Genomic DNA, 27,632 nt, shown 5'->3' with positions numbered 1-27,632 from the left:
CAACTACCCCAAACCTTCTCAGACAGTATTTCCCTATAGACAGCATATACATCAACGATTTTACGACATTCTCGAAGACAGTCGAGCTCCTCTCGATTTGAAAATAAACGTCGCGAAAGCAACTCGGCTCCGGCGTCGGTTAATCGGTACCATCTCCGGGATAGCATCGATGCGCAGAGTGTCGTGCATGTCCGACAAACTCGAATACTGGGGCACGGGGCGTTAAACAGGTGACCGGGGTCGGCGACACGCGGCACACGGTTACGGAGCGCCGCGACGCCCTGCAGGCGGCCGTTCCACAAACCGCGCCGCCCCCAGGGTAAACTTTCTGTTACGTGCCGACGATGACCTATAGCGTGTGCCACGCTTAGCCCTTGCCAGCCTTTCCCGCTGCCTGAAATTCAATGGCGTAGATTACCGCGGCCCAGATTTGTCAAAACTTTCGCTAAAAACACCGGCGACCGCGGACGTTTTATATTTGCCGTTCGAAATTTCTAGACCGCGAAAGGAAATCTCTTTGACGGGGAATGTTGCATTCGCGAAACGCTACCCATCCGTCAACGTCGGTTCGTTCGTCCAAGGACGGACGCCGTGTCCTTATTTGTTCGCGAGGATTCCGCCGCGAAGCGGAACGCTCGGAGCACCGAGCGGGACGGTCTCTGCAAGGAAGGAATCGCGAAACGACACGTTAATCCGAACGAATTCCTCGAGAGCTTTTCTGGCGACCTTCTTCGGGAATCGATGCTGCCCCTGTTAGGTACGGCCGACCCAATTTCTCCGATACGAGAGTAACACGCGACCAAAACAAATTCTTAACGACGGCTAGTCCCTGGTAGGAGTCGCGACAATTCCACCGCGATGTCGCGAGAGAAAGAGAAACGAACGCTAACGATCCGCCAAAGATCCAACCAACAGAGTCGACGAATCCAAACGCCCCATCGATCAACGATTTCCCGAGCGTATCGAATATAACGCGATTTTTCGTTCATTTATCGTGGTTTCTTGTATGGGACGAACCGTCGGCGCTGGAACGCTACGATTATCCAACGATCGAATCGTACGAGATTCGCGGGAATCGCCGTTCCCATCGGCGCGAGAGAGGTTAACAGGGGCCGGGGATCGATCGCGAGAGAAAACTCGGGAATCGGATCAAGTCTCCATCGTTGGCAAACGGTCGGCCGACCGGCTGACCAACCACGGATACGCCTGCTGCCTGCTCGCTTGCCGCGAGCCAGCTCGTGTACGTCAGGTCAGGAGAGAGTCAGTCATACCGACGCCGTGCTACCATTCGCGTCACCCATTGGTCGAATCCTGACAAAGGTTTCTTCTCGAAGGTACGCGAGACGGCCGCGCAGACCCGACCTACGGCAACCGGTCCGGAACCTCGCGTGGTTCACGGGAGAATCTTGCGCTGATCGTCGCCTTCGCGGATGCTATCTACGCATCTCAATTCGGACGCTGATTTCGCGGTCACGCGACCACGGGTGGGTAGAAGACTCCGACGCCAAGGAGATCCGTCCGTTTACCGATTCGAGTGTCGTCGAGAGTCATCCACGAGGTCCGCGCTTTTCGACACTGACCGATTCGACGTTACACGTTTCCTTCCAACTCGGACTCGTTGGCTTTCGAGGATCTTCCGATTCTGCTTGGGACGTTGAACGAACTTTACACTCGAGGCGTCGTTTAGGATAGTGTTTCATTTTCGAGGTTCCTTTGCTGTGCAGCGCGAAACACCGTTTCCTTTAGGATCCTTTAATCGCGATTACATCCGACAGGGATTTACGATACGCGTTGCTCGAGAACTACAAGTGTTCGCTCGTCGTTCGGCGGATCGTTTTCTCGGAATCTTTCGAGACTTCGGTGATCGTGCCTTTATCAGGTGTCGCGTAAACTCCGATCGGTTACTATTTTCCGCGGCGACGGATTTGGGCGGGAACTTGCAGGGGATCGTGACCGAACGGCTCTTGAAAAGAACGGAGTTATTTTTAACCAACTTCGAAAAGGATGATATGAATATATTTTGTTTTTTTTTTCTTAGGGAAAAGGAATCTCTTAGACGATAGATCTCTTAAAGTATACGTTGTTACAGTAAAAAGCATTCTAAAAAAAGATATTACGTGTAAACGATGTCTAAAAGCTCGGCGGCCTTAACGCACTCAAAGTCGTACATAGAATATGATTCAGAAGCAATCCTTTTATTATTTTTCGCCGCTAAGAATTACATTTTTATTATTAACTTTTTTTTCTCAAACTCTCGCCATCATATTCCCGACATATTTCTGATTAAAATGAGACCAAACGCGACGTAATTCACAACGTACTTACTTGTAACGACTTGCTATGTATTATATATATATATATATGTAGGACACTAACTAAATATTTTTCAATTGTGAAATTTATTTTTAAATGTGAAAAACACACAAAAAAAAAAAGAATTATAGAAGCATCGCTTCCGAAAGATATTCTACGGCGCGTTAAAATTTTGCCTGCCACCGATATCATACAACGACACCAGAGGAAGCGATGACGTCACCCGACGTTTCACTTTTCGTAACGCTTTCGCGTCACACTTGCGCGTTACGCTTTTCGGCCGAAACCTCCGATAATATATACTATATAACATATTCTATGTTAAAAGGTGCAAATATTTTTTCTGATTGTTATCTTACCAACGAAAGTATTATTCCGACGCCTCGCGATATTCTCTGATGGAATAGTTTCTCCTAGACTCGAATAGTAGGTTCTCGTTTAAAACGAACGCGCGAATAATGCGAGGAAAATTAATCGGCGATTCGATTACGCTCGCCATTGGTAACCGGTGACCCGTGCGATACGGGATTTAAATGTGGACGAACCGATGACTCCGCGAAAGACCCTCGGCCTTCGCTCGATATCCGAAAATAATCACCGTCCGTGTCGCTCTGCATATCCTCGCCATTAGAATTTGCATTTCAACGGAACACGAATAAACGCTGCAAATGGCGCGCGAAGAATAGAACGACGTTACGCTTATCCATAGTTGGATTCCCGATAAAATAAGCTCGTACTTTTTGTTAACTTTGTTTGGAACAATTTACAATACGCGTATCGAGTAACGCAGTCGAGATGCACCGACGTACGTTTAGAGGAAGGGGTGCGCGCGAGAAAGTAAGGGGAAACGGACGGACATAGTCAGACACCCACCGAAATCGCTCGCAATTTTTCCAACATGAATCGTTTAATGAAACTGTTTGCATTTCAACGGAATAGGAATAAACGCTGCAAACGGCGCGCGAAGAATAGAACGACGTTACGCTTATCCGTAGTTGGATTCCACGATAAAGTAGACTCGTACTTTTTGGAAGAGGTGCGCGCGAGAGAAGTAAAGGGAAACGGACGGACATAGTCAGACGCGCGCCGAGATCGCTCGCAATTTTTCCAACACGAATCGTTCAACGAACTGTTTGCATTTCAACGGAATATGAATAAACGCTGCAAACGTCGCGCGAAGAACAGAACGACGTTACGCTTATCCGTAGTTGGATTCCAGGATAAAGTAGACTCGTACTTTTTGGAAGAGGTGCGCGCGAGAGAAGTAAGGGGAAACGGACGGACATAGTCAGACACGCGCCGAGATCGCTCGCAATTTTTCCAACACGAATCGTTCAACGAACTGTTTGCATTTCAACGGAATACGAGTAAACGCTGCAAACGGCGCGCGAAGAACAGAACGACGTTACGCTTATCCGTAGTTGGATTCCACGATAAAGTAGACTCGTACTTTTTGGAAGAGGTGCGTGCGAGAGAAGTAAGGGGAAACGGACGGACATAGTCAGACGCGCGCCGAGATCGCTCGCAATTTCTCCGACACGAATCGTTCAACGAACTGTTTGGATCAATGCTATATTTGCAAGTAGACTCGCGAGCTTATCTGTTTTTCCACAATTTGTTTTTTTTTATCGAAACGAGGTTGATTTTCGCATCTCTGATAGATAACGTCAAGGACGGATAAGGCATTCGGCTGTTCTGTTTTACGCTTAACGCGGAGCCGCGTGTCCCGGTGTAACAGTTTCCAACGGTTCGAATTCTCCAGTTCAAGGACACGCGGCGCGCATCGATTTCGAAATTTCTCCGATCGAGTGCAAGGGAACGCGACGGACGACGAGCCCGCGCGCAGGAGCAGCGCGCTCGAAATCGAGGTTAGCGTGCCGACGAAACCGAACCCTTTCTTCGTTTTCTGGTATTGACCGGGTTGCTCGTGGCGCGCTACGCCATCGCCATCTTTCGGACCCTCGGCTCACCTCTCGGGAAACTAAATTTTGGCGGGAGTGCAACGCGCTACACGTGAAAACACGCGGACTAGAAAAATGGTCGGAGTAACCCTTCGCGTAACCATCTCTGTGTCGAGACCGCGATGGATACGAAGAAATAAAGAAATTTCATTAAAGAATCGAGGGGTGTGCATCCGTAAAAAGGCAGCTTCAGTTTTTCAAATTTTCGGAAAATTAAAAGAGAACGTTTTGAAATTCAGATTTTTGAAATTTTCATACTTTTTCTTTATCCTATCATAGCATAGGTACTTGGTGATGGAATTTTCAACACTGAAAAAAAAAAATGTTTGATACCGAATCCGAGTCTCCCTGCCTTATTATTCGTTCGGGGTCCTGCAGAATTTTGCCTCGCAACAAGTTTGGCCGGTTGTTGCTTTGGCTATCGTCGCCGACTCGACTCGATGGTCTCTCGAATAGAGGACATCTAACCAGCGATAACTCGCGATCGCGAGGCCGAGTAACAAGTGCTTTCGATGCCCGAGATATCATCGCCAGCGGCCATCCGTCTTCCGAAGGGATCGAATGTCGCTGCGAACTCGTGCGAACGGAACTGGACGTTCGCCAGGTCGAGCACGTGGTGCAACTAGTTCGCTCGAAGCGCACCTTCGGTCTCGATCGCGACTTTTCTCGTCCACGTTCTCGTTTCTCTTTCCCGCGACGCAATCATTTCGAGCACGGCGGACAGCTATGACGCTCCGTCCACGCGGAACTCCATTGTGTACGTTTTGGCTCGCGATATTGGCTTCCGGCTCTGTGTCGGTTATTACTCGGATTCTTCCGTTTACTTCCATTCGAACGCAAATTGCGGCACGTATTGTCGAGATTCGTAGAGTATTCATACACCTATGTTGGGATGTCGTTGAATGCACCGCTGGGGGTCGAAGAATGCGGTATTGTCGGATGAAAGAGATATAGAGAAGTTCTCGAGGCACTCTCGAATCGTATGTAAAACGACGTCCTTGCGGATGCGACACAAGAAATGTGTTTCTTCGCGATCATTCCAAGGCTCGCGTCTAGTTGATTGTAAAACGTATACCGAATACGGCCCTGGCCTCTTAACCCCGCCACTCGAGAGGGCTACCGTTCGGGCTTCGAACGCGTTTACCTACACGTATCCATCGAAGATACGATCCCTTCGGTACCACGCGTTTCCTGTTTGCGAAATTGTATCGACAACGTTATTGGCTAGCGATTCGCGCGTTACTATTTTTTTTTTTATTTTCTTTTTTTTTATTTATAGTATCAGGGCGAACCAAAAGTTCGGTTCTTACCCTAATTCTGGGACACCCTGTATAATTGTTAACTACATTAATTTATTCACAGTTCAATTTTTTGGTCGTTTTAGTAAAATTATGGAAAATTTCGAGATTCGAGTACTTTTTCAATACTACTGAAAGCAAATAGCAAGGTAAATATTACATATTTAAATATATATATATACACATATTATATATTGTAATTCCATCTAAAGACTTCAAAGAGTTACATAAAAATGACATGTGGGATAAATTTGATATATTATTCAATACTATGATATATTTAATATTAGAGCAATTTAATGTAATCTATGTATTATTATATAATGTAGATATATGTATATAATGTAGATATATGTATATAATATTATATAGTATGAATATAATATATTTAGATCTTTAATATATTACATTAAATTGGTCTTTTAATATATTAAATAATATATTAAATTTATCCCACATGTCATTTTCATGTAATACTCTGAAATCTGTAAATGGAAAATTTAACTTCTTCGCTAAATTCTACTAACGTTGCGCTTTTTGCTAAACCGTCCACGATTTCGTTACCTTTAATAAGTATCGAGTATCGCGCTACAACTACTTCTTTTCGGTGCTGCCACCGCGCGGCACCTCTCGGAATCTCGTCTATTTTCGTTTGTGCGGGTGGAGGGTGGTTGAAAGGGTGGAGAAAAGCGTGGACGACGGTTAATCGCTTCACCGTCTGTCCGCGCGAGGCCAGGTGTAAACGAATGTCTAGTTGCCCCGCGCCCCGCCGCCCGACGTCTACTTCGTATGCTTAACGATTAAATATTTCAGTCGTCTCCGGAGGGAGGAAACTATCCGAGAACAATACCAATCTCTCGCCGTTTCGTTTCTTGGCAAACGTTTCCCCTTTTCGCTCTTCTTCGCGAAACGTCGGAGTTGTCAAGGTCGCGCCTGTATTCCGTTACTCTTTAATTCGATCTCTCCTCGGACGACTGCCACGAAACTCCACGCGATGACGAATCGATCGACCCCCTGGGAGGGTCGTTAGCGACCCGGTCGAGATCCCACGAGATAAACGAAGAAAGACGTCGAATTCGTGGATAACTAATCGAGCAAAGTTGGCACGGTTTCGCGGATTCGCGAACGTCGCTCGGGTCCCCCGCTTCCCTGCCGTTCTTATCAGAATTCCGCTCGTGTTTCCCGTAGCGTCGGCTCCGAACCTCATTAAGGACACGCGGGACGCGACATCGAGCGATCCCTCGATCGGATGCGCGCGCCTTTATCTTCGCGCAATCCGATCGGCATCGCGGTACAATCGTCGCCGAGTTTCGTTCTTTATCCGTCGAAAGGTAAACGGTGGCCTTTCAACCTTTCGAAATCGTAGTTTTCCGCGCTAGCGAGATGGGCGTGTACAGGCAGTCGCACAAGTATTCGTACCCTCTGTGCGCATCAAAGAAATCTGTCCGAATTAAATGGTAGGATCAATGTCTCCAAATGAATGTTTCGTTATAGATAGGAAAAATTGATTTGTCCACGCCAAACCTTTCTTTTGTCTTAGACGAAATGCTGTTGTAGAGGGTACGAATATTTACAGGACCGACTGTAACTCCGAAGGTAACGCAGGTACGAAATCCAGGACTGGGCACGACTCGTCTCGGGTCCTGGACACGATTGCCCGTCGCGTACGAGGAATCGCGACGGGGTGAATGCAATCCAAGGTCTTCCGTTCGATCGGAAGATGTCGAAACGGAGGGTGATTTCGCACCTGGTTCTTTCGCCGTCGCGTTCTCCGGTGCTGCCACCGGGCGGTATCCAGCGAAATCGCGTAGAGTGAGAGAATCCGTGGCGGTGCGCGGAGTGAGTCGGCGTGGTCGCGGAACGGAAGGAAGAGACGGTGTTTGGACATTGGTGTAGACGCTACCGTACACGTTGTCACGGTCCTCTGGTTCCCGCCTGGTCTCCGGTCCCTCTCGACTGGTTCGGTCCGTCTTCCCGTTAGACATCCCCTCTCGTCCCGCTCGCGTAGATCACGCCGTAAGTAAGATCCTCTCGAGATATCCGCGAACGAAGGTTGCACGTGCGTGAGTCGGTCGCGAATGGGTCGTACGCGGTTTCTCGTAAGGTGGAAAGATAGCGGAGGGTTCGGTGGCGCGCGTGCACGAGGCCGAGGAGAACCGAGAGGTTGGGGCTCGGTGGTTCTGTCAACGAGTGTGCCGGATCCGTAGGACGTCGGACGGCAGCTGGTCCCGGATCTCGTCGAGGGAGGAATACGCGGAAGGAGATACTGACTGGGGCGGAAGGAAGAGGGTTGGTAAATCGGGGAGAGATAGAGAGAGAGAGAGAGTGAGAAAGAGGTCGTCGAAGGTACCATCGTCGTCGATTCGGGAGGAAGCGAGATAGCCGGCAGAAACGCGAGAGATCGAGAGGCAGGAGCAGTCACGGAGGCAGAGCGAGAGAGAGGTGGAGTGAACGGGCGATAATCGAGGATTTGAATGGGTGGGCCGGGAGCCGGTAGGGTTAGCAGGCACGAGCTGAACGCGGTGCCAAAGAGCCACGTCGGTCACGGGGATCGGACCCTCGTAATCGGCGAGCCAGCAGCGCCAGCATCGCAAGGCTGTCGGTGTCACTCGACTTCGGAACGCGCGATCTCGGCATCCGGCCTCGTCCCCGCCCAGCTGCCGCCTTCGCCGCCGCCTCTCGCCTCGCTGCACATCGCCGACAACAGCTGCGCTGCCTTCGGCAACAACAATACCACCGGGACGCCGAACGCGGTCTCGGACGGTACCAAGGCTGCTGCGACCATGTCCTCGCCGCCCAAGCACCGAAGGGGTTTCGACCCCAACGACGTCAACGCCAACGACTATCGCCGTTATCGTCGCGTTAAGACGAGACGGTGAGTTCTCTCGCATCTCTATATTTTTTATATTATTATACGTATGTTCGGAATTACCCGTTCAATTATTGCCGTTCGTACCGGCTGATCCGTATCGGGCCCAGTCACGTCACCGACGCGTCTCTTCTATCCTGCAACATTTACCAATAACGGACCCATCTTTTTTTCATCGATCCTTTTAACCCTTTCGCTACGGCTCTCCACTCCGCCGGACTACCGTCAGCGAACGGAAGCGTCAGATGACGGCGCTTAATAAAATAATCGTTCCTCTGTCTAACGCGATATTTTTAATACGTACAGAGATTTATTCAAAATTGCATCGATTGTACGTTTTACTTATGCAATCGTATCGGATATACCCCCTCGATCACGAATATGTGGACACTCACTACCTTCAATGAATAATTAATATACCCCCGTAAATGATTACTATACACAACTTTTCTTGCTAAATTCGATCTTGGATGTGTATTTAACAGCATTTAATAATAGCAAACTTGAAAATCACGAGTCTGGCTCGTGATGAAAATTTCAGGCCAAATTTGAAAATCACAAGTCCGAGACGCGATGAAAATTTCAGGGCAAACTTGAAAATTACGAATCGGTCTCGTTAAATTTAGTACGTCCAATTTTGTTCGAGTTTCGGGATGGCGCAAAGTGCTATTCAAATTTCATACGACTCGAGTATCGTGTCTGCTTATTACTATCTACTACTACTTGCGTTTGGGAGCATCGACAACGAAACGTTACTTTATCGGTTTTTGGATGATTCAAGAAATTTTGCACGAGTCGGCTCGCGATGAAAATTTCAGGTCGAACATGAAAATCACGAGTCTGGCTCGTGCTGGAAATTTCAGGTCCAACTTGAAAATCACGAGCCAAGCTCTTTATTGAATTTAGTGCGATCATTTGGCCATTTTTCCGAGTTTCGGCGTGAAATATATTCGCTCACGCAACGTAAACGTATCGAAACATGAACGATATAATTGATATCAATAGATTCGCAACATTTAGTAGATATTTATTTCTATCGAGGAAGTGTCCACATGCTTCCGAGCAGGGATGTATCCGGCGATAGTAGCGAAAGGGTCAAAGTATCACCGACGAACGTATCTCTACCCTAACCGCGTGACTCGGCCCGTGCGTCTTTTTATCCGCCTAATACCCAGTTTTTATGTTCTGCCTCGTTACCCACAGCTGCAACCTTCCGATCCCTCGTGCATCCCCGAGTAGAGCCGTTCCACTCGAGACCATCGCGAGCGTCTCGGTCGTTCGTCTTCGCCGAACGCATTAAACAGCTCCGTATTCCGTGGCTTCGAATAATTCAAGCGGCTCTACTCGCGTCGAATCGGCGAGCTCGTCGTCGATTTCCGCCCTCGAGAATCATCGCGATGCTACGTAACTGGGAAATCCATCGAACCGCGCGCGCACGTGTACCTTGTACAATAATTATGCTTCGCGGTAAATGCCGCGGGGAAATACGCTGAATATCAGCGACTCGCGTGTTTCCCTGAGAAACGTCGTCCGCGCGAATCGAACGTCGGAAACGTTCGTGGAAGAATCGCGAACGCGAGCACGGGTTCGAAGGACGCGATCTCGAACGGAACGCGCGACGAACTCGACCGAAGCATGATCCGTACCCCTGTCCCCGAACTCTCCTCCGGAAGACAGTGTCTTCCAGCCGCCTCCTTCACGCAGCTTTCACTGATCGCGAATGCACAATGTTCACAGAGGCTTTGTATGTTCCACACCGTGGCCTTGGGCGCCGGACACAGAACTTCCCCGACATCCCCCGACATATATCCATCAGCACGAGGCATTAAAACATACACACAAGCTTGCGATGTTCGATGTTGGACCGCTTACTGGTTGTGCCCCCGACACGAAAATCCGACGAAAGTCGAAACGAACGATATAACGGAAATCGAACGAAACACCTAGCGATACCTTGCGCTTCGTGGATACGATACGCATCGAGAGCGAGCGTTGCTTTTCGACTCGAAATCCAGCGTGCGTCTGCAACGGCACGCCGTGAAAAAAATCGGCTATGCGAACGTAAAGAGAAAGAGCTGCGTGACGCGAGCAGAATATTGGGTCTCGTCGCTCTCCCGATGCTTTCGATCGAGGCTTGGAATGCGATGCAGCGGAATGGAATGAAACGGAATGAAGAGCCTTGCACCTTGGACGATAAAGCTTTCGCGCACTCCTCGATTACCACCTGCTCGTGGACCGGAGAAGAGGCGACGCGACCGCTCTCTTCTCCCTCGCGGCGAATACCTGAAATGCTTAGTTCGATGTGTCGACTCCAAAGAGAATTGCCTTCCGCTCGCGAATTGTGCGAGGAAACGCAGGAAATCGGAATCGAAACGCTCCGGAATCGACCGCCATCCCTACGTCGTCACCCTTACCCACCTTTCGCCGCCTTTCGCGCCGAGAGAAACGATCGCGACGATTCTAGTCGAGTTTCAACGACGGAGATCCGAAAAACGTAAACTAAAACTGTTCGCGTGTATGGAGACTCGCGTTTCGATTTTGACACCATTCGACACCGTTTTCTCTCGGTGCGCACGACGCTGTGTTTTCAACTTTTCACCTCGTCGATTGTTTCGCGGCTGTAAACGTGGTATTCTGGAAGTTCTGTTTTTGTCGTTTTTTATCCCGAAAAGATCGCATGCACGAGTCGTTTTCGATACATATTGCGTGTCGCAAGGTGAGTGGATGATTTTTCGCTGGGAACCGTAGCAAATTTAGGCGCGACGCTGTCACAGCTGGCAGCGACGCGACGAAGGGCGTAGAAACACGCGCGGGGTAGTTGACACGTACCTACAAATTGCGAGTATGCGTCACCACCCTCGCTCTTCCCATTCGATAATTAATGCCGTCGCGCTCGTTCGTGAACGACCACCGAAATACGCGGGAACTTTTATTCCAGCGAACCTGGACCAGAGTTCGCGTCGAAGTCGATCGTGCGATTTTGTACGGATTCGTACTTGGATCGAATGCGAGTATGCGGCGCGAGGAAACACGAATTTTTTTGGACGGGAATCGCATTCCCCCGGGAAGTACGCGAAGCAGTGGTTTCCAAATCTCTCGGATCCCGTGGCCCCGTCGTTTGTTTTCGAAACTGGAGTCGTTCGATTTCGAAGACGGATGGATATCGATGCGTCGTCCACGTTTTTTCCGTGTTAAAAGTTTCGCGTCGCGTCCCCTACGGCTCTCTTGGGGTTGCGCCCCCTAGTTTGGAGAGCACCGATGTAACACGTTGATAACGTTTAGCTAAAAATACGCGAGCTTCTCGCTGCGATTTTATCCGTTCCCGTGGCGAGACGTAATTTCCATCGAATTTCAATCCGCGACGTGTTTGCTCAACGTCGATCGCGAAATTGTAAGAAACCTCTGTCCGCGACGATTCAATCGTTCGCGATTAAATATCATACATCATGCATCGAGCGCACCACACCCATCGACTCGCATACAACGAGCACGGGACACGGACACGTGTATACACAGACACAGACACAGGCTCGCGCGCGCGTGTACACACGAGGCCAGACAAGAATATAGGATGACGGTACCTGCAACGACGAGTCTCCAATCGCCCGATCGATCGAACATACTCAGTCAGTTCCAGCGTTCGGTAATTGGAACGCCGGACCGGTCGATAACTATGAATGAGCTATTGATTTCGGACGAAAAATGTTTTTCGACGTCGAACGCGTGCTCGACGAAGTCACGCGTGAGAAGTCGAATCGATAGAAAAAAATCGACTGTTCGCTAAAAACGCTTAAGGCACTGTTCGAAAGAAAAGAAAACGACGTCGTAGTTTAGACGAGACCTATGAATATTGATTCAATTTATTTAAAGGAGCGATAGCCATTCGAATACGTTACGTCCGATAAAAATCTACGTCGTTGGAAATACGTAGCGCGAATCGCTTACGACTGGATTTATTCGTCGGACCTGATCCGCTTAGGTATTACTTTCATCGGAGATTGCTTTCGAGTTGTCGAAGGCAGAAGAAAAAAGAAAAAAAAAGAGAGAGAGAGAAAGAGAGCTCGTTCGTTTCGACGGTCCCTAGTAAAATCTCGAGCCTCGACGGAAGATAGCTTAAGCATTCGCGGAATTAATAATACACGTCGCGACGAACAAAGTGGAGCAACGGTCCTCGAATCGGCTATAGTTGACCGTGCTGCGATTCACGGCAATCCACATGGTGCGTGACCGACTTTTTTGTACAATAATAAAGTAGAAAGGTATGTAGCTTCCCTCCAAGATTTAATTTGCTCCGTGCGCCCCGAGATTGAATTTACGACGTCGGGCGTCGGACGACCGGTGCCAGGCAGAAAGGGAGAGAACGGACAGGCAAAAGCGAACGAGCTGAAAGCCGAGGAAAAGTCCTAAATCCGCTGGAAAGTGGAACGGTTTCGTATATACGTGTACAGGGTGGACCATGCAAACGGGAACGCGTCGTGTAACGTGTTGTAGCGAAAGCGGATCGTCGAGCGAATGTAAACGTCGCGAATGTGTCGCCAGTGAGCGTACACTTTCGCGAAACGCGAAAGACGTCTGTTCGAGGGATTTAACCTGGCCGTTGATGAGTCAGCGAGTCGGAACTTTTATTTTTATATTCACTAGCGGACAAGCAAACCGAAACGATTTTAAAAAGGTTAATAATGAGAGTTTGAATATGAGAGTTTTCAACCGATTTCGGCGAAACTTCGCGAGGAATGGTCTTCAAGTGTCTTCTGGGTGTGTGCAAAGTTGCATTGGCGAAGGTTGATGTGAAGGGGTTGATCCACTCCCCTAAAGAGGAGGGTGTAGAAAAACGCCTCTTTGAAACAGGCCAGGAACGACGGAAGGGATTGACTGTATGTGATACAAAACGGAAGTTTCTTTAAAATAACCAATCCTTCCCAATCCTTCTCGTTCTCAGATCTCTCTCGTCGTCCGTGATTGGTTAGCGGCGAATGCTAATTTCGCGTCAAGGCGAGACATGAACGATAGCGAAACCCTAATTCAGCGTTACCTAAGTATATTTCCCCACAAGCCCATTTTTTAACGGTATCCTTCATTCAGCCATGATACTTCTTCTCAGTGGTTACAAGCTTTCTGAAGCCTTTTAAGCGTTTGTATTGTAAACCGTTGCCTTTGAGGCAGGCTCGTCGTTGCTCGTCGTTGGCCCCTTTCTTTCTTTTGTTTCCAAAGAGAGCTTCGAATCGCCGGGTTTCAATTCTCATTTTCTTTAGCTTTCTCTCGAGTAACGAACCTAATATCGGACGCGATAGCATTACGTTCGGACGATACCGTTGCTCTCGGTTTCCAAACAGTACCGCCGACTTCCTGGAGTGTTTATCCCCCTGTCGTTGAATTTTCTTTAATTACTTTCTTCCTTCGATCCTTCGCGTCGAGAGTACCGTTTAAATGAAACTCGTCTTCGCCGAGTCGATCCTCGAACGAAGCTGTTTCTGTACGTCGTCGTTAACGTTCGAATTCGATGGTTCGTCGTTCCCGAGTGTCGCGCGACGTTCGTAAATGTAAACATTCGGATTCGAGTCTGTCCACCATGCGTGTGGAGACTTGTCAACAACATCGGTACGTCACTGAAGACCTCGACGTTAGCATAGGTCGCAGACCAATACTATCTCTTCGAGCCGATGCAGACACGGTAGTTAGCGGTCGGTCGTATGCACGGCTTCAGTTCCCTGTCGACGAAGATCTGTCTCGGTTCGCGTATCGACGAACGTTTCGGTTCTTCGACGCGTGTTTATGCATCGGAGCTGGCCGAGTCTCGTACCCAGTTTCGACAAAGCCGAGCCGCGATGTTTCGTAACGAGCTTTTTATATTTGGTCGCGGTATCGTTTAACCGATCCCGCGATCGTGCGCGACGTTTGAATCTGTCAAAATTTCGGTCGAAATGAAAATGGCGACACCGTTACGAGAGCGTAACTCGCCGTAGAGCCTAGACGATGTTCCGCGAAAAACGATGTCGCGTCTCGTAATTTTCTCCGTATAAAATGATCGACGTACACGATCGATAATTTCGACGGGTGCTTGGCGGACCGCGAGCTCCGTGCATAGTCGCGGATCGAACGGTGCGACGATGTATTTTCGTGGAACCGTTTAAAATGTTCCGGTAGTGTGATATGGGTTTTGGTGCCTTCGTCTTGGACTCTGTGATTCTACTTGTCGTTAGCAACGTTATTCTGCGTTCGCTCGGCATCTGTTACGTGTGCCTGCCGTATTCCCTCGTCTTGACTGTATTCGTTGCGAGCGCTGTCTACTTGTAAGTACCACCGTCTGCGGAGCATTCGACGAAACAGAGAAACGGGCTTCCGGTCCGTGTCGTCGAGGCGCGGTCAAAGGTCTCGGGTTATCGAGAAATTAACGTCGTTCGCGAAACCGTTTTCAAACGAATCTAAACGAACGCGATCGATCATCTCGGCCGGCGGCTTCGAGCCGCCTCATCGTACGTTAATTTCTTCGCAACACGATACCGTCGCGTACTTTTCGAGCTTTTTTCGACGTTATCAGCGACTTCTATCTCGATTCCTCCCACCCTCCCAGCTGTGCGGTCTCTTTGATCTTCGGATTTACTTGTATCCCCGCGGATCTATGGAATAGAAGTCACAAAAGGGAACGGTAAGCGTGCTCGGGTCTTTGCGAGGGAATCCTTCGATGTTGAAAGAAGAAGCCGCGGGATCCAATTTTGTCGGCACGCTTTGACGAATAATTGCGATTTACGAGGAGCGCGGAAAAGTAAAAGGCTGGCGAATGAAAAGTCGGGGTTCGATTATCGAAGTCGCAGCGTTTGGAGTTCGAATAGGACGTATTCGGCTTGTTCGCAAGTACGGGAAACCTTTATTTGCGATCGAGTTGCTAATTCTTTTTCTTTTTTTTTGTTTTTTCGAAACGAACACCGCCCGGCGAATTAACCCTTTGCGATCCGACTTGTTTCGGTTTCTCGATCGGGGTATCCGGAGCTATTTATTTCCCTTCGACTGGTACGATTGTAACCGATGCATCGTTAGTACGTGAAATATATTTTTTTAGTTTTTCTTTGTTATTGTATTTAATATCGAGGGCATATTGCCCGTAAATAAAGTATTACTATCATATTAGTATTACTATACTATTAAAAGAACAGTGAAACGATACTTTTTTTTTATCCAACAGATTGCAAACTGAATTAAAGGAAATTTTAGGAAGCATACCTTTAACCCTTAAATTACCTAAGTTTCGAATTCGATACCGGACCTTTAAATCGAATTATCACACCTGGAATTGGTTTGTTTCTAATATTTGACTGTACGCATGTTACCGTTGCATAATGTTCTTTTGAACAAAAGTTAGAAAAAAAAAATAAACGTCAGCTATAAAAATTGTTGAAATAATAAATACATCGATGAATGATACATAGGCATCTAAGAAAATCAGGCATCTAAGGATCGAGCGTTCACCGTTGCGCGCGGTCCGGCTATGTACGGTCGCGACTACTTGCCCCTGGCGACGACCCAAAAGCAGAGCTCTCCTCGACGCGTTCGAGTAGCTCGATCGTTCGACCGATTCGATCGTAATTCGAGTGGCTCGAATGTATTCGAGAGCTCGTCTCGACTCTCTTTTCAAAGCGATCGGTTAAACTGTCCGATTGGAGCACGATATCCGGCCGACAACGAGTCGCTGTAACTACTTTTCGCCGTACAGCCACGGGCGCAATTATCGGATAGAAAGGAATCGCAAAGGGTTGAACGGGCGACGACGGAATCGGAAGGATCAGCTGTTTACGTTAATTCCGTAAAACGGGAAAGCTGGTTCGTAGATCTGTAAGGACTCCTCTCTTGGTTTAGGCTCCGAGCCGGGATGCCGCTTACACGAAAGTCATTCGCGTGATGTCTTGCCTAACAGCAGCTCCCGGAAGGGCGCGAATGACCCGGAGAAGATGACGAACTGGATCGAGAAATTGTTGTTCTTGTTGGTGATACTTCCGGGCGGACAGGGCGACCATCGTAATCAGTTGCCACGTCGCAAGAAGCGGTGACAGTAACACACAATACGCGCAAAGCTGCGCGCTTTCTGCCTTCTGTGTTTACCCCTTGCACTTAGCAAACGCATTAGTCTCATTCGTTCACACCTTCCGCTTCAGTCGACGCAAGGGCGGAATTTTGTTGGGTTGAACCGTACCATGGGGGACCAACAATTATTAAGTCTTTTTCTTTTCGTTGTCCTGTAGATTTCGACGAGTACTTTTCGTCGCCGTATTGCCTCGAAGTCCTGTCGGTAAATATGGAATTAGATGGCGTTAATAGCAAGTAGAAAATAGCGCAGAAATACCTGCGACTCCCGATTACAAAATTTGAATTCGTAGTCTAGGGCGAGGGAGGAGCAGAACCCTTACTGGCACTTCTTTCCCGAAAATATAGGCCCAAACCAACTCTGTCAATTCGAAATATGGAAATTGTATCGGTGCTCCTGTCTCCGAAATTTCTCCTAATTGTGGCTTTCCCGGTTGCATTTGGGAAACCGTAAGTTTTACCGAAAGGGTACGGTTGCAAAGCGATATGGCGTCGGAAGCGTCGGTCGAATACGGTGAAAATTGCCAGTTTTAACCGTTCATAACTTCCGAACCAGTGGATTCGTCTCCTCGAAACTACCATTTTCGGATTGTACTCGCCGAAATTTACAGGATCACGATAAAAGAAAAAAACTCAACAATTTGGTGGTTCGTTAGCGCCCGATACAATAAGAGGGTCGAAGAAAATTCCTTCCTTTGCGCTTCTCAGTATCGTACACGCTTCCTCGACGATTAGGAATCGAGCAGATTCGGCGGCATCATTCGATCGTTCAGTCGTTTTAGTGTCATTGGCTAACTCGCTGACTCTTAGGCGTGCGTATAAACGATTAAGCGCCAATTGCGAATAGCTTTCTAGCGATTTGGTATAGAAACTCGATCGTTAGGGGGTCGTAGTTAGAGAGAAGGACAAACAGCGTACCACTAAAGGAGTGTGGCCTAAATGTAATACTCGATGAATAAATATTCATGTTCGTTTAAATATGGAACTCATTTATACGGTCAGTCCCACGAGTATTTGTACCCTCTGTGTTCGTTGAAGGAATTTCTCTAAATTAAACGACAGATTTGATGTTTTCAAATAAAATGTTCATTATAAAGAAAAAGAGACAAATCGGAGAGAAACAAATTAAGTGATGAAGTTTGAAAAATTTAAGTTTTTCGAATTCGATGAAAAATTGGTAAAAAATAGTATAGAAGACGAATTCAAATTTGATCAATTTTTGGCACAGTTAAAGCTTTGAAATTTAATAAAAAAAACGAATATTTTGAAAAATTCGTAACTCTGTTTCGGTTCGGTACAAAAATCTGCAAAAATTCACAAAAAGATATTTAATAGAGTACGTTATTGTAAAAAAATTTCAGCCAAATCGAAAATGGTCGGGTCCAAAAGTGGTTGAAATGTCTTGGAATGAATATACAAGTGTAAAATTTATCCATGTACGTATTTATAATGAAACATTTATTTGAAAACATCGAACCCGTTACTTAATTTAGATAGTTTTCAACGTTGAAAAATTCCAAATATTTTTTTTTTCCAAGCACAAGCTACCTTACGGATGTTACTCGCGCCTCGGGAGCGCGTTACGCGTTTCCGCGGAACTTTCTTCGATCGCCCGACGCGTTGGTAAAATAGGCACCGGCACACGATACGAAAGCTCCCTAGAACGAGAACCTGGAAGCTCGCGGAGAACTCGCCGGCTTTCACCCGCGTAGTTTCGCGAGCTTTCCGGCAGACGGCGCGAACAGCGATTTCCAGGTTCGCTCCGGGTAACGCGTTCGTCTCGAGAACAGACACGGACTCGTTTCGTCGTCGCGGAATATACCCGATCTCCTCTTTCCACCGGACATATTAATTAAAGCAGGATTTAATTTTTCGCTGAATCCTATTTCCGCGGGGGACGAAGCGGAGGCTACCCGCGGTAAATCAAAGGAAAGAGAGACGGACTTTTCGTTCGATGCGGATACCGCTCGCGGACCCCGTTGATTTCTACGCGAAGATTTCTTCTCCAAGACGAGGTAGAAGGTTTCCCGCCGGGGCGTCGTTAATCGTCGCGGTGACCGAGGCACGCTCGCCAAGTTCACGCGATTAGGTCGGACGCTATTACGGGCAATCGCGTTTGAAATTACGAGGCGCGTTAGCCTAGGCCAGGGTGCAGCTGTCGGGGCCGAAAATTACCGGTCGGTCGTCGATCTGGATGATCGAAACGATTCGGTGGATGTCGATTAGTCGGTCATCGATCGTTCTCGCCAAACGAGAGGGCTGTTACCGTTAAACCACGCCAACGAACCGCCTCGCGCGCCTGGGTCTGATTACCGAGGATCCTGAATTAGGTCTGGGTCAGTGCAGATAAAAGATTTCCACGTGTCCTAGATTCGCGGGTGGTTGCCGTGTTCGGGGCTGTTATCGTCGATATCGAAGACTCTCGATGCGGGAGCGATTATGAAAGATGTTCGGTAAATATGGCAACTTTTCCGCGTATCGATCTCTCGAAACGGCCTATTTCACGCACGATAAATCTTCGCCGATCGATCGACGGTGCAGTCTTTTCGGCTTTGAAGTGCAATCGGGCGGTCATCGTATGCACACACCGACGAAAATCTGGGCGGGGTCCCTTCTCGATAGGCGGGGGTACGAACGAAAGGGGGCTGGTTCGATCCTCGTCGAGTCAGAGGGATTCGATCATCGGACCGAGTGGAACGGTTCCTCAGGCTTAGCCGTTCCGGGCAAATAACGCGTTTTCGAGAAGAATTGGTATGCCCGTACGTGTCGAGCCATCGCATCGGCGAAGCGCTCGCGTCAAGTGCCCTCGTTTAAAGTTCAATCGAGGAAGTAATATCGAACGACCGTGGCATTCGCGGCGTATGCATAGCGATCGAACGAGCGCCCAAAGAAATCGAATCAACGACAAAAACATTTTGTCGTATTTTGTCGAATTCTGTAAATGTTCGTACCCTCTATGTCCATTCGACAAGCTTGACTAAATTAAATAATGGTTTCGATATCACCAAGTGAATTTTTCATTGTAAATATGTACACGAATAATCGTATACGTGTGTATATTTATATACACTCGGAAGCACCACAAACCTACCATTTAGTTTGACCAAATTTCTTGAATAGACGTAATAGACGTACGAGTATTTATGGAACTGACTGTACGCTCGGTTGATCCGTCCGATATGCGGTTATAGACTCTGGTAATTCGCTCCTGCTTTCGCGAATGGCAGGTTCGCGTATCGTGATCAATGATTTCGTAACTTTCTCCCTTAGTTGCGAGCCAGCCGGTGCTTGGAAACTTGGAGGGCGACGTACATTCTGTTTAACGCTTCTTGGCAAGCGTTCGAGAGCAGTTTGTCGCGAAACTCGTGGCCCCTTGACCGAATTCTTCGAGCAAAATAAACAACGGGACATTACTCGATATCTAGGCGCGTGAGTTTGTCGAATATCGTTCCGAGTCGGGTAGCAGAAATAATCGTAATCGTTTTCGCACGGCCATATTTACACGCGTTTCTCGAGGGTCCCTAAACTAGAGGTGTCGGAGGGAACAGAGGATTACGCTCACTCCGCCTAAAGCTCCCCAGGGTCTCCTTTTTTTCGAGCGGTCACAGTCGAATTCTGATGCCTGAATAGCGACCCGGCTCCGTCGTTCATGCGAGCGTCCGGTGTCCGAGGATTAACGGTTACGTCAATGGTTCCTGTTAGGTCGTCTTAAAAGTTCGTGCCATTTATACTTCTATTTCTCAAATTAATACGTTAAACATACTCTCAAGTGTCACAAGAAAAGATAATCTGTCTCATTTCACAATATTCATTGGCTCGAGTTTCTCGCCTCTCTCCTATAGTCATTGTATCGTTACTAGAAAATTTCTGTGGTTTTTTATTAAATTTCGACACGGTATTCGGCACGAACTTATGGGACGACATAATATTTCTCTCTCGCTCTATCTTGTTCACCGCCTTTGTCACGCGGTAGCTTTGTAGATGCGACTGACTCGGGCAATACCGAAAATGCGAGTAGAGAAGGTGATGGGTTTGTAAGACGACAAACGGTCGTTAGTACTAGTTACCACGGATAAGCGTTCTTATCCCAACGAACCCCCACCATAAGCTGACCTAAAAAGAGGACGGAAAGACAAACCGTCTCCAATTTTTACATTTCATCGAGACAAGTACTTTGAGTCCTCGTTTAAACTCCATTCTCAAGTATTTGTACGAAGTTTTGCTCTTGGGTCCTTTCTAACTAGCAAAGTCTATCGCCATCAACAACACCAGGGTACGGACCTCGAAGGGTACCGGACAGTGCAACTGGTCCGCCAGCGAAAAAAGCTAGACCATTCGAATCGGTGTCCGTCTTTTCATTGGCTCGAGTAGCCAAACTTCTTTGGCAGCGTCCTTTTCATTCGATTTCCGCGTTCCTTTCACCGATCGATGGCCAACCGTGCAAGAAAGTCGGCGATTTACGAGACTGCTTTTCTCCGCTGACCTCTCCTGAGAGATCGTTTCGACTCGCTTATCCGGCACGGAGAAACTATTTTGGGTCGGCCCTATACCGGCGCCTCTTCTTCGTCCCGTTCATTCATTCTCGCGTCTCCCGTCTCCCTCGCGACCTTTCGAGTCACGTCGCCTTCCGTTCTCCGGGTCGTTCTCCGTCGCCGTTAGAGGATCGCTCGACGGGCCTCTCGGCTCATCGGGAAGCCATCCGGACGGGGGGATCGTCGCGATGGGATAAATAGCGACGGAACACGCGGAAATCCTAGGAAGGAAGTTGGAAGGTGTTTCGAGGATAACGGTCGAGCCTAGTCGAGTCACCGCTAGATATCGACTTTGAAACCCCACGCACGAGCAGCACGGCAAAGGCGGGTGCGCGGCGGGGTGGACGAGATCGGTGGTGGATTCCACCCTGTACGCCGTCATACACTACCGCTCAAAAGTATCCGGACACTTGCCAAATGCATACGTATTAGCATTATATAAAAGTGGTACCTTGAAGTATTAGGTTGTCCCGAAAGTTTCTTTCGCGAGTCGCGCTCAATTATTTTATGTGGTCGTGTTTATATAAATAGACCAACTAAATTCATAATTATTCATGTTGTAACAGTAATGGAGCAAAATGAATCGTGCATAATTCAGTAATGTAACATAAAGCATAAACTATTGTGCATGTACTACTTATTAATAAAGCGAAAGAAGCTTTTGGGACAACCTAATACTTCAAGTACTTGAAGTAGCGATCAAAATCGATTTTTATTAGTCTCTTACGAAATATCTAACGTTTTAAATAATAAATTACGTGTGTGGAACTTACCAATGATACACTAAAATTGAATACGGGATTCATCCGCTTGCATTAATCTTGCACTAATTTCTATCTCTCTCTCTCTCTCTCGTTATGCACCATAGAGATGAAACAAAGTGGAACTTGAGATTTTTTTTACGCGTCTAGACCGTTCCATTAGATTTTGTATTTCGAGGCAGGAATTTTATTTCTGCATAGAAATTAATTCTATTACGCTGCGATACCTCAAAAAAGATGACAATAATAACTACAATTGATACAAGCGTTCCAAATACCTTTCGTATAAAGTCAACCAATCAGCTGAGACGTCCTCTTTTCAGAGCGTGCAACTATGTGTGTCGATCGAGCAACGGCTACGTATGCGTCCGTAAACGAATATAGTCGTCGTGACGCGAAATACTGCCGCTTCTCCATGACGAGTATACTCGTCAAACACAGCTGACCGGTAGAACGATGCTTTATAGACCAAAAGCAAGTGTACGGATACTTTTGGGTGGCAGTGTACGTCAACGCGCACCCAGTGGGTGCGCGGGCGCGCGCGCACAAACCCGTTTCGACGCATACAAACGCGATCCGAACCCGTTCCCTCGAACACAGAAACCGAATGAGCGGCTCTACGAGCGTAACGGGGATCGAGCGAGCGTGGACAAGTTACCCGCCCCAACCAAAACCCCACCCTCGCTCCCGTCCCTTCCTCGGAGGCTGACCGACACCGGCGAGCGAGAGAAGGAGAATCGAAAACTAGGAACGGTGCGGACGAAGAGAGCCGGAAGGTGGGTGCAAGATAGAAAGGATAGTGGGAGGTAGGGGATGGAGGCAGCCCCGATGCGAGAGGGAGAGATTTTGTAGGGGTCGGTGGCGCCTCCGTGCAACGCCGCGGCGGTTCGTGGCAGCAAGGTTGGCACCTCCGCCGTCCTTTGCCACCCTGTCCCACCAGGTTCGACCTATCGCGTATTCTCTGTTTCTCGGTAACTGTAAACGCACAAACGCCTCGCCGCTTTGGGGTTGGCGCGACGCGACGGATGGATCGGCGGGTACTGTCTTTCGTGCGCGAGAATCTCGTTGCCGCCTAAAACGGCGGCGAGTCGTCCTTCCTCGCGTTTCGTCACTTTTAACGCGCCCACCCCTCCTTTATTTTTCTCTATCTCTCTTGCGCTTGCTTTCCACCTCCACCCCCCCCCCACCCCGAATTCCGCCCCCGCTCTCTGTGCAATCTCTACGTCTCTCGCTCTTTCATTCCGCCTGTCATTCCTCGTTGTCCCTTTCGTACCCCTTGCCTAGCTTACCCACCCCCGCCCTTCCGCGCCACCCTCTCTCTTTCTCCGTTCCACTCCTCCGCCCTACTCGCCGACCTACCCTCTCTCCCCTCCGGCGGCTCCTCGACCGTCGTTTCGTCCTTTTCTGGTATCCAGGCGAGTCTCGCGACACGCACGTCCGGCTCGACGATTCAGAAACCTACGAAACGCGGGGAAACGTGGTCGTGGCTCGAGGTGAATCTGCCTACCGGTTCGTTACGATCGAATCCGACGCCGTCTCTCTGTGCGCGACAGTGCGGTGCCAACGGTTGTCCTCGTATGCTCCCCGTCTCCCTCGTCGATGCTCTTTTTACCTCTGGTTCCGTATCCGGTTCACCGTTACCGCGTCGGCTCGGGCCACGTTACTTCCGTCTCGGTATTGTTTTCGGAGGCCCGCGACGTCGTCGGACCGTCGTCGTCTTCGCTAGAAACCGTCACGCGATCTCGCGCGATTTTTCGAGGCAGCCGAAAGTGGACCCGTCTACGGGGCTCGCGGAGAAATCCAGGGAACGCGTAGTCGGCACGGCTGCGACGAGGAGGAATCGACGAGCGTCCCTCCGCCGACGAAAAGTTAACGGCAGGATAACGGGAGGGGGAGAGGACGAATAATCTCGTGTACGGGTAGCGAGAAAAAGGCGGGTTCACGGTTTGGTCGCCGCCGCTAATCGAATCGACCGACCGCGTGGCAGTGGTGTGTTCCAGTGGATGGAAAATGTGACGCGTACCTCTGCCAAATGTTTTCGCCCCCGATTCCCGTCCCATCACCGCGATCCACGCGCGTTCTCTCTTCTGGTATCGCGTAAGCGGTGTGTCCGTTCACTCGGTCGGTCGCAGGCTCCCCGAAATCGAGGACGAGGACGAGGACGAGGACGAGGGCGAGGGCGAGGGCGAGGGTGAGGGCGAGGGCGAGGGCGAGGACGAGTCGAGCGCGGACAACACGAGGCGAACTCGTGTCCTAGCCGCGATTAAATTAAATGATTGCGTGACGGTGCGCTTTATCGGTGTTTCGCGGCCTCCTAACCCTCCCCCGATGCCATCCTTCCGCTCCACACCCCCACCCTCTCGCGGAAACCACCCACCCGACCACCCGCCGCCCCTCGTCTTCGAATCCTTTCCCCGTCCTTGGGATATTCGCCTTCGACGGCACCGTTCGAAATCCGCGATCCGTGGAACGTCCTTGTTTAAGGTGGACTCGCCTGGCGCGATTAAACGAACCTACCGGCCGATGCCGCGGTTCGATATCCGCCGAAACGCTCCTCTTTCTCCCTCTCTCCATCGTAACCGCTGCCGCCGCGTCTCGTCGCAGCGAACCCCGTAATTTCCTGGGAAATTCGACCGTCGGCGGGCCCGACGAGAGCCAGACGAACCTCCGAGCGCGACCGACACGCGGCTGACGGCAACGATCAGCTGACGGGGAGCAGTGATTGCGCGGACTCGATACGGCTCCGTATCGCGACCGTCGGTTTTACTTTGTCCGCCAAACGGACTCTCTCTCGCCGTCTAACATCACACGCGCGCCCCTCGTTCGCCCGAATCCTACGATCGAAGAAATCGCGTGGACTCGCCTGCCGCGACGCGACGCCCGAAATGCCACGGAGGCTCGCGGGATTACAGTGCGCCGTAGTGACTAGTGACTAAGTGGGTGAACGAATATTCGTAAGTGGCTCACACATAACTAACACACACCACCGGCTGTCCTAGGACGTGCGTGGGACACACGGGGGTTCGTGGTAGTAAACGCAACATGCGGGAAGGTACAATAGTGCGGGCCGCCACGGCGATCTGCTGGGCCATCGCCAGTTAGCCACTGTACTTTTCTCTTCTCTATTCTATCTATTTTGCGCTGCTACGCGCTCACACACACACACACACACGCGCGCGCGCGCGTATATATATATATTTATACGTGCACACGCTCACACGCCTACGGATTGTTTCGTAACAGCCAATACGTTCGGAATGGGCAGTGATTTTACAAGAACGATTTTGCGAAGGAATCGCTGGAATACCCGCGATCCTAGAGAGTATCATTTTCTCGCAGACGTCGCTTTTAACGATGAAAAGAAATTCCAAATTCCAAACATCGCTTTTTTCGATTATATCGTAGAATGACGAACAACATCGTTCTCACTCTTTCCAACAAACTGGGCTATTCGCGTCGATTCGTTGCAACATCGACGCACAACATTGGAACTGTTTTTAATTATTTATGTAACCGGAACGAAATTGTTAGCGACTTCTCGAAAATTCAATCGCTTGGTTATCGGTATATCGATTTCGCGTTCGTTCTTTTGTTACCAACGGCGCCGTTATTTATTCGCAATTTTATCGCGTTATCGAGCCCGAAATAATAATTACACCGTTACGAGCACCGATAAATGTAAAAGCGTGAAGCTTTTATCAAACTTTCGATCGCAGCGTTGAAACGCCGAACGATCTTTCGCGTCGAACGGATAATACAATTTTCCAACTCCTTTCGTACGTGGCTTCGTTTTGCGAGAAAATCGATCTGGAAAACTCGTTTCGGTACGCGTGCACTCGACTGCGTTTTCCTTTAACGAGCCTCTCGTTCGGGGTTACGCGTATTCCTGTTCGTAATTATAACCGCTGTTTACTTTCTTATCTCGACAACCGTGAAACACATTCTCCGTCGTAAATAACCGCGACCGTTCGTCGCGCTATTTTTTCTTCCAACTGCTCGATGCTCTGGATATCTCGTCGAAATACACGTGGTACTGGAAACGTTTACGAATACAAACGCGAACGGAGATAGCTCGAAACGGGATCCGTTAAATGGAAACGTGGCCTGGTGCGCGTGGATCTAACGAATTTTTTTAATTCGTTACGTAAAAAAAAGATCGTATTCCGCATACTACAATTAATTTCCCACGATAAAAGCGCGACTTTCGCGGTGGCACCAGCTATTACGAAACAGTCCGTATATATACCACACGCATCTCGATCGTTCCGCGACAAATCGACCGTCTCCCTCCTCGCTGGAGCAAAAAGAACACGGTCGGTTTATTTTTCCGAAAACCTCCAAGTACCCGTTTGTCGTTCTTTTTCTTTCTCTGGTGACTCGCGCTACGGATTTTCGACTACGCGAGTTTTTCCTTCCGCTTCACGGCCTACGAGCGGAGTGTCTCCATTATTCGGACTGGGATTCGAACGTTCTATTGTTCGCGCGACGAATGTTTCTTCCGTTGTCTGCATTTTTCCCCAAAGTGTTTCGCGCTTTGTTTGCCACTTTTCGCGGCCATCTGAACCGTTACTTTTTGCGCGAATGACACAATTCGTTTTGTTAGTTGTGCTTCTCGTATATAATTAAAGAATAATCGAAGAACGAACGTGACGTGACAATCATAAGATTAATCAATTTCTTGCTCGTCCATCATTTTACGAGTCGCGACGTTCCACGCGGCAAGTTAAACCTCTCGAGAAAAATTGTTACGTCGTCGTACGTTTTCTCGTTCGGAGACTCGCGTATATCCATCGGTTGAAATAGCAGGGGCTCCGTTATAAATAGCTTTATTATCGAAGGGCTGCCGTTAAACTCTCTCGTGCTCGACGTTACGGTCCCCGAGCCCCGTTTTAGGATAAAATGGCGAAAACTCTCGCGACGGGCTCGTTGCCGAGGACGGGCGATCTCGTCAGCGAAAAAAGTTTGTTGGCAAAATTCCTGAACGATTCCGTCTCTGCACCCGCGCTCGGGAGCCCCGAATCTCAAGGTCGATCCGTCACGGAACGACCGACACACGACCAAATTCACCACAAGTAATTACCCACTCTACGTAGAATCTCTTTTTCACTTCCACTTCTTTCCATTTCGATTTCTCTGACAGTCTCTTTCTCTCACCACTGTACCTTAGAATCGTATCTTTAGCGAAGTATTTTTAAACCTTTTTTTCTCATTACTTGTCTATATCTTTCTCTCCTTTTCCAACCCTGCTTAAAATATACGACGGTTTCGATGTTGGCGTCGACGACAGAGGAGCTTCCTCTCGCGCGCGCGCTTCGGAGCGACCACGGCGAATAACAAAAGATAGAAACGGACCCGCGACGCTAGCGATGGGATAGAATTTTAGCGTGCAGACGCTTCGGTATAAATTTTTTTAGTATCCGCGCCTCCCACACCCAACCATAAGGAGTCAAAAAAGGAAACAACGAGGAGCACGGGTCGAACTCGACGCAGCGAAAACGAACGTGGCACGGAACGATTCTAGAAATCGCGAAATGTCGCCGTAGGCTGCTGGACCAATTGAGAAACAATTGTGGAAGTCGGAAGTAGATCGGACTGATTCCAGGTCGAGTCGATAACAATCTGAGGACTCTACTAAAAAAATATACATGTCGAATCGAGCCTCCTACTTTTCGAAGTCGGTTAAAAAAAGAAAAGAAAAAAGGTGTATTATCCGCGTCTATGATATCCAAGAATAAGGAGTGAAATGAGAACACGAAACGTACGGTACGGGATTGTTCGCGTAGGTAAAGCGGTCGACTGTGGATCCGAGGATCGTGGCTTCG

General features: G+C 48.8%; 2 protein-coding genes across 13 annotated transcripts in view; one reads left to right on the top strand and one right to left on the bottom strand.

Moving 5' to 3' along the window:
• LOC128872117 (potassium voltage-gated channel protein Shaker) overlaps positions 1-27,632 on the top strand; it is a 198,828-nt gene that overhangs the window by 64,109 nt on the left and 107,087 nt on the right. Inside the window, exons 1-2 of one of the 12 annotated variants that reach the window (XM_054114484.1) lie at positions 14,590-14,731; positions 16,293-16,479. The exons of 6 other annotated variants lie outside the window; for them this stretch is intronic. In XM_054114484.1, the coding sequence (XP_053970459.1) occupies positions 16,385-16,479 (95 nt within the window). In that variant the 5' untranslated portion in view covers positions 14,590-14,731; positions 16,293-16,384. Of the gene's footprint in view, positions 1-10,397; positions 14,732-14,776; positions 16,480-24,154; positions 24,918-27,632 lie in introns of those variants that run through there. 5 more of the 12 variants (XM_054114481.1, XM_054114483.1, XM_054114487.1 and 2 more) reach the window with 5 other exon arrangements.
• LOC128872119 (uncharacterized) overlaps positions 1-27,632 on the bottom strand; it is a 57,556-nt gene that overhangs the window by 7,193 nt on the left and 22,731 nt on the right. The gene's annotated exons all lie outside the window — the stretch shown is intronic.

Source organism: Hylaeus volcanicus, chromosome 2, assembly GCF_026283585.1.
Source record: "Hylaeus volcanicus isolate JK05 chromosome 2, UHH_iyHylVolc1.0_haploid, whole genome shotgun sequence".
NCBI classification, from domain to species: Eukaryota; Metazoa; Arthropoda; class Insecta; order Hymenoptera; family Colletidae; genus Hylaeus; species Hylaeus volcanicus.
This window is presented reverse-complemented; position numbering and strand designations above follow the sequence as displayed.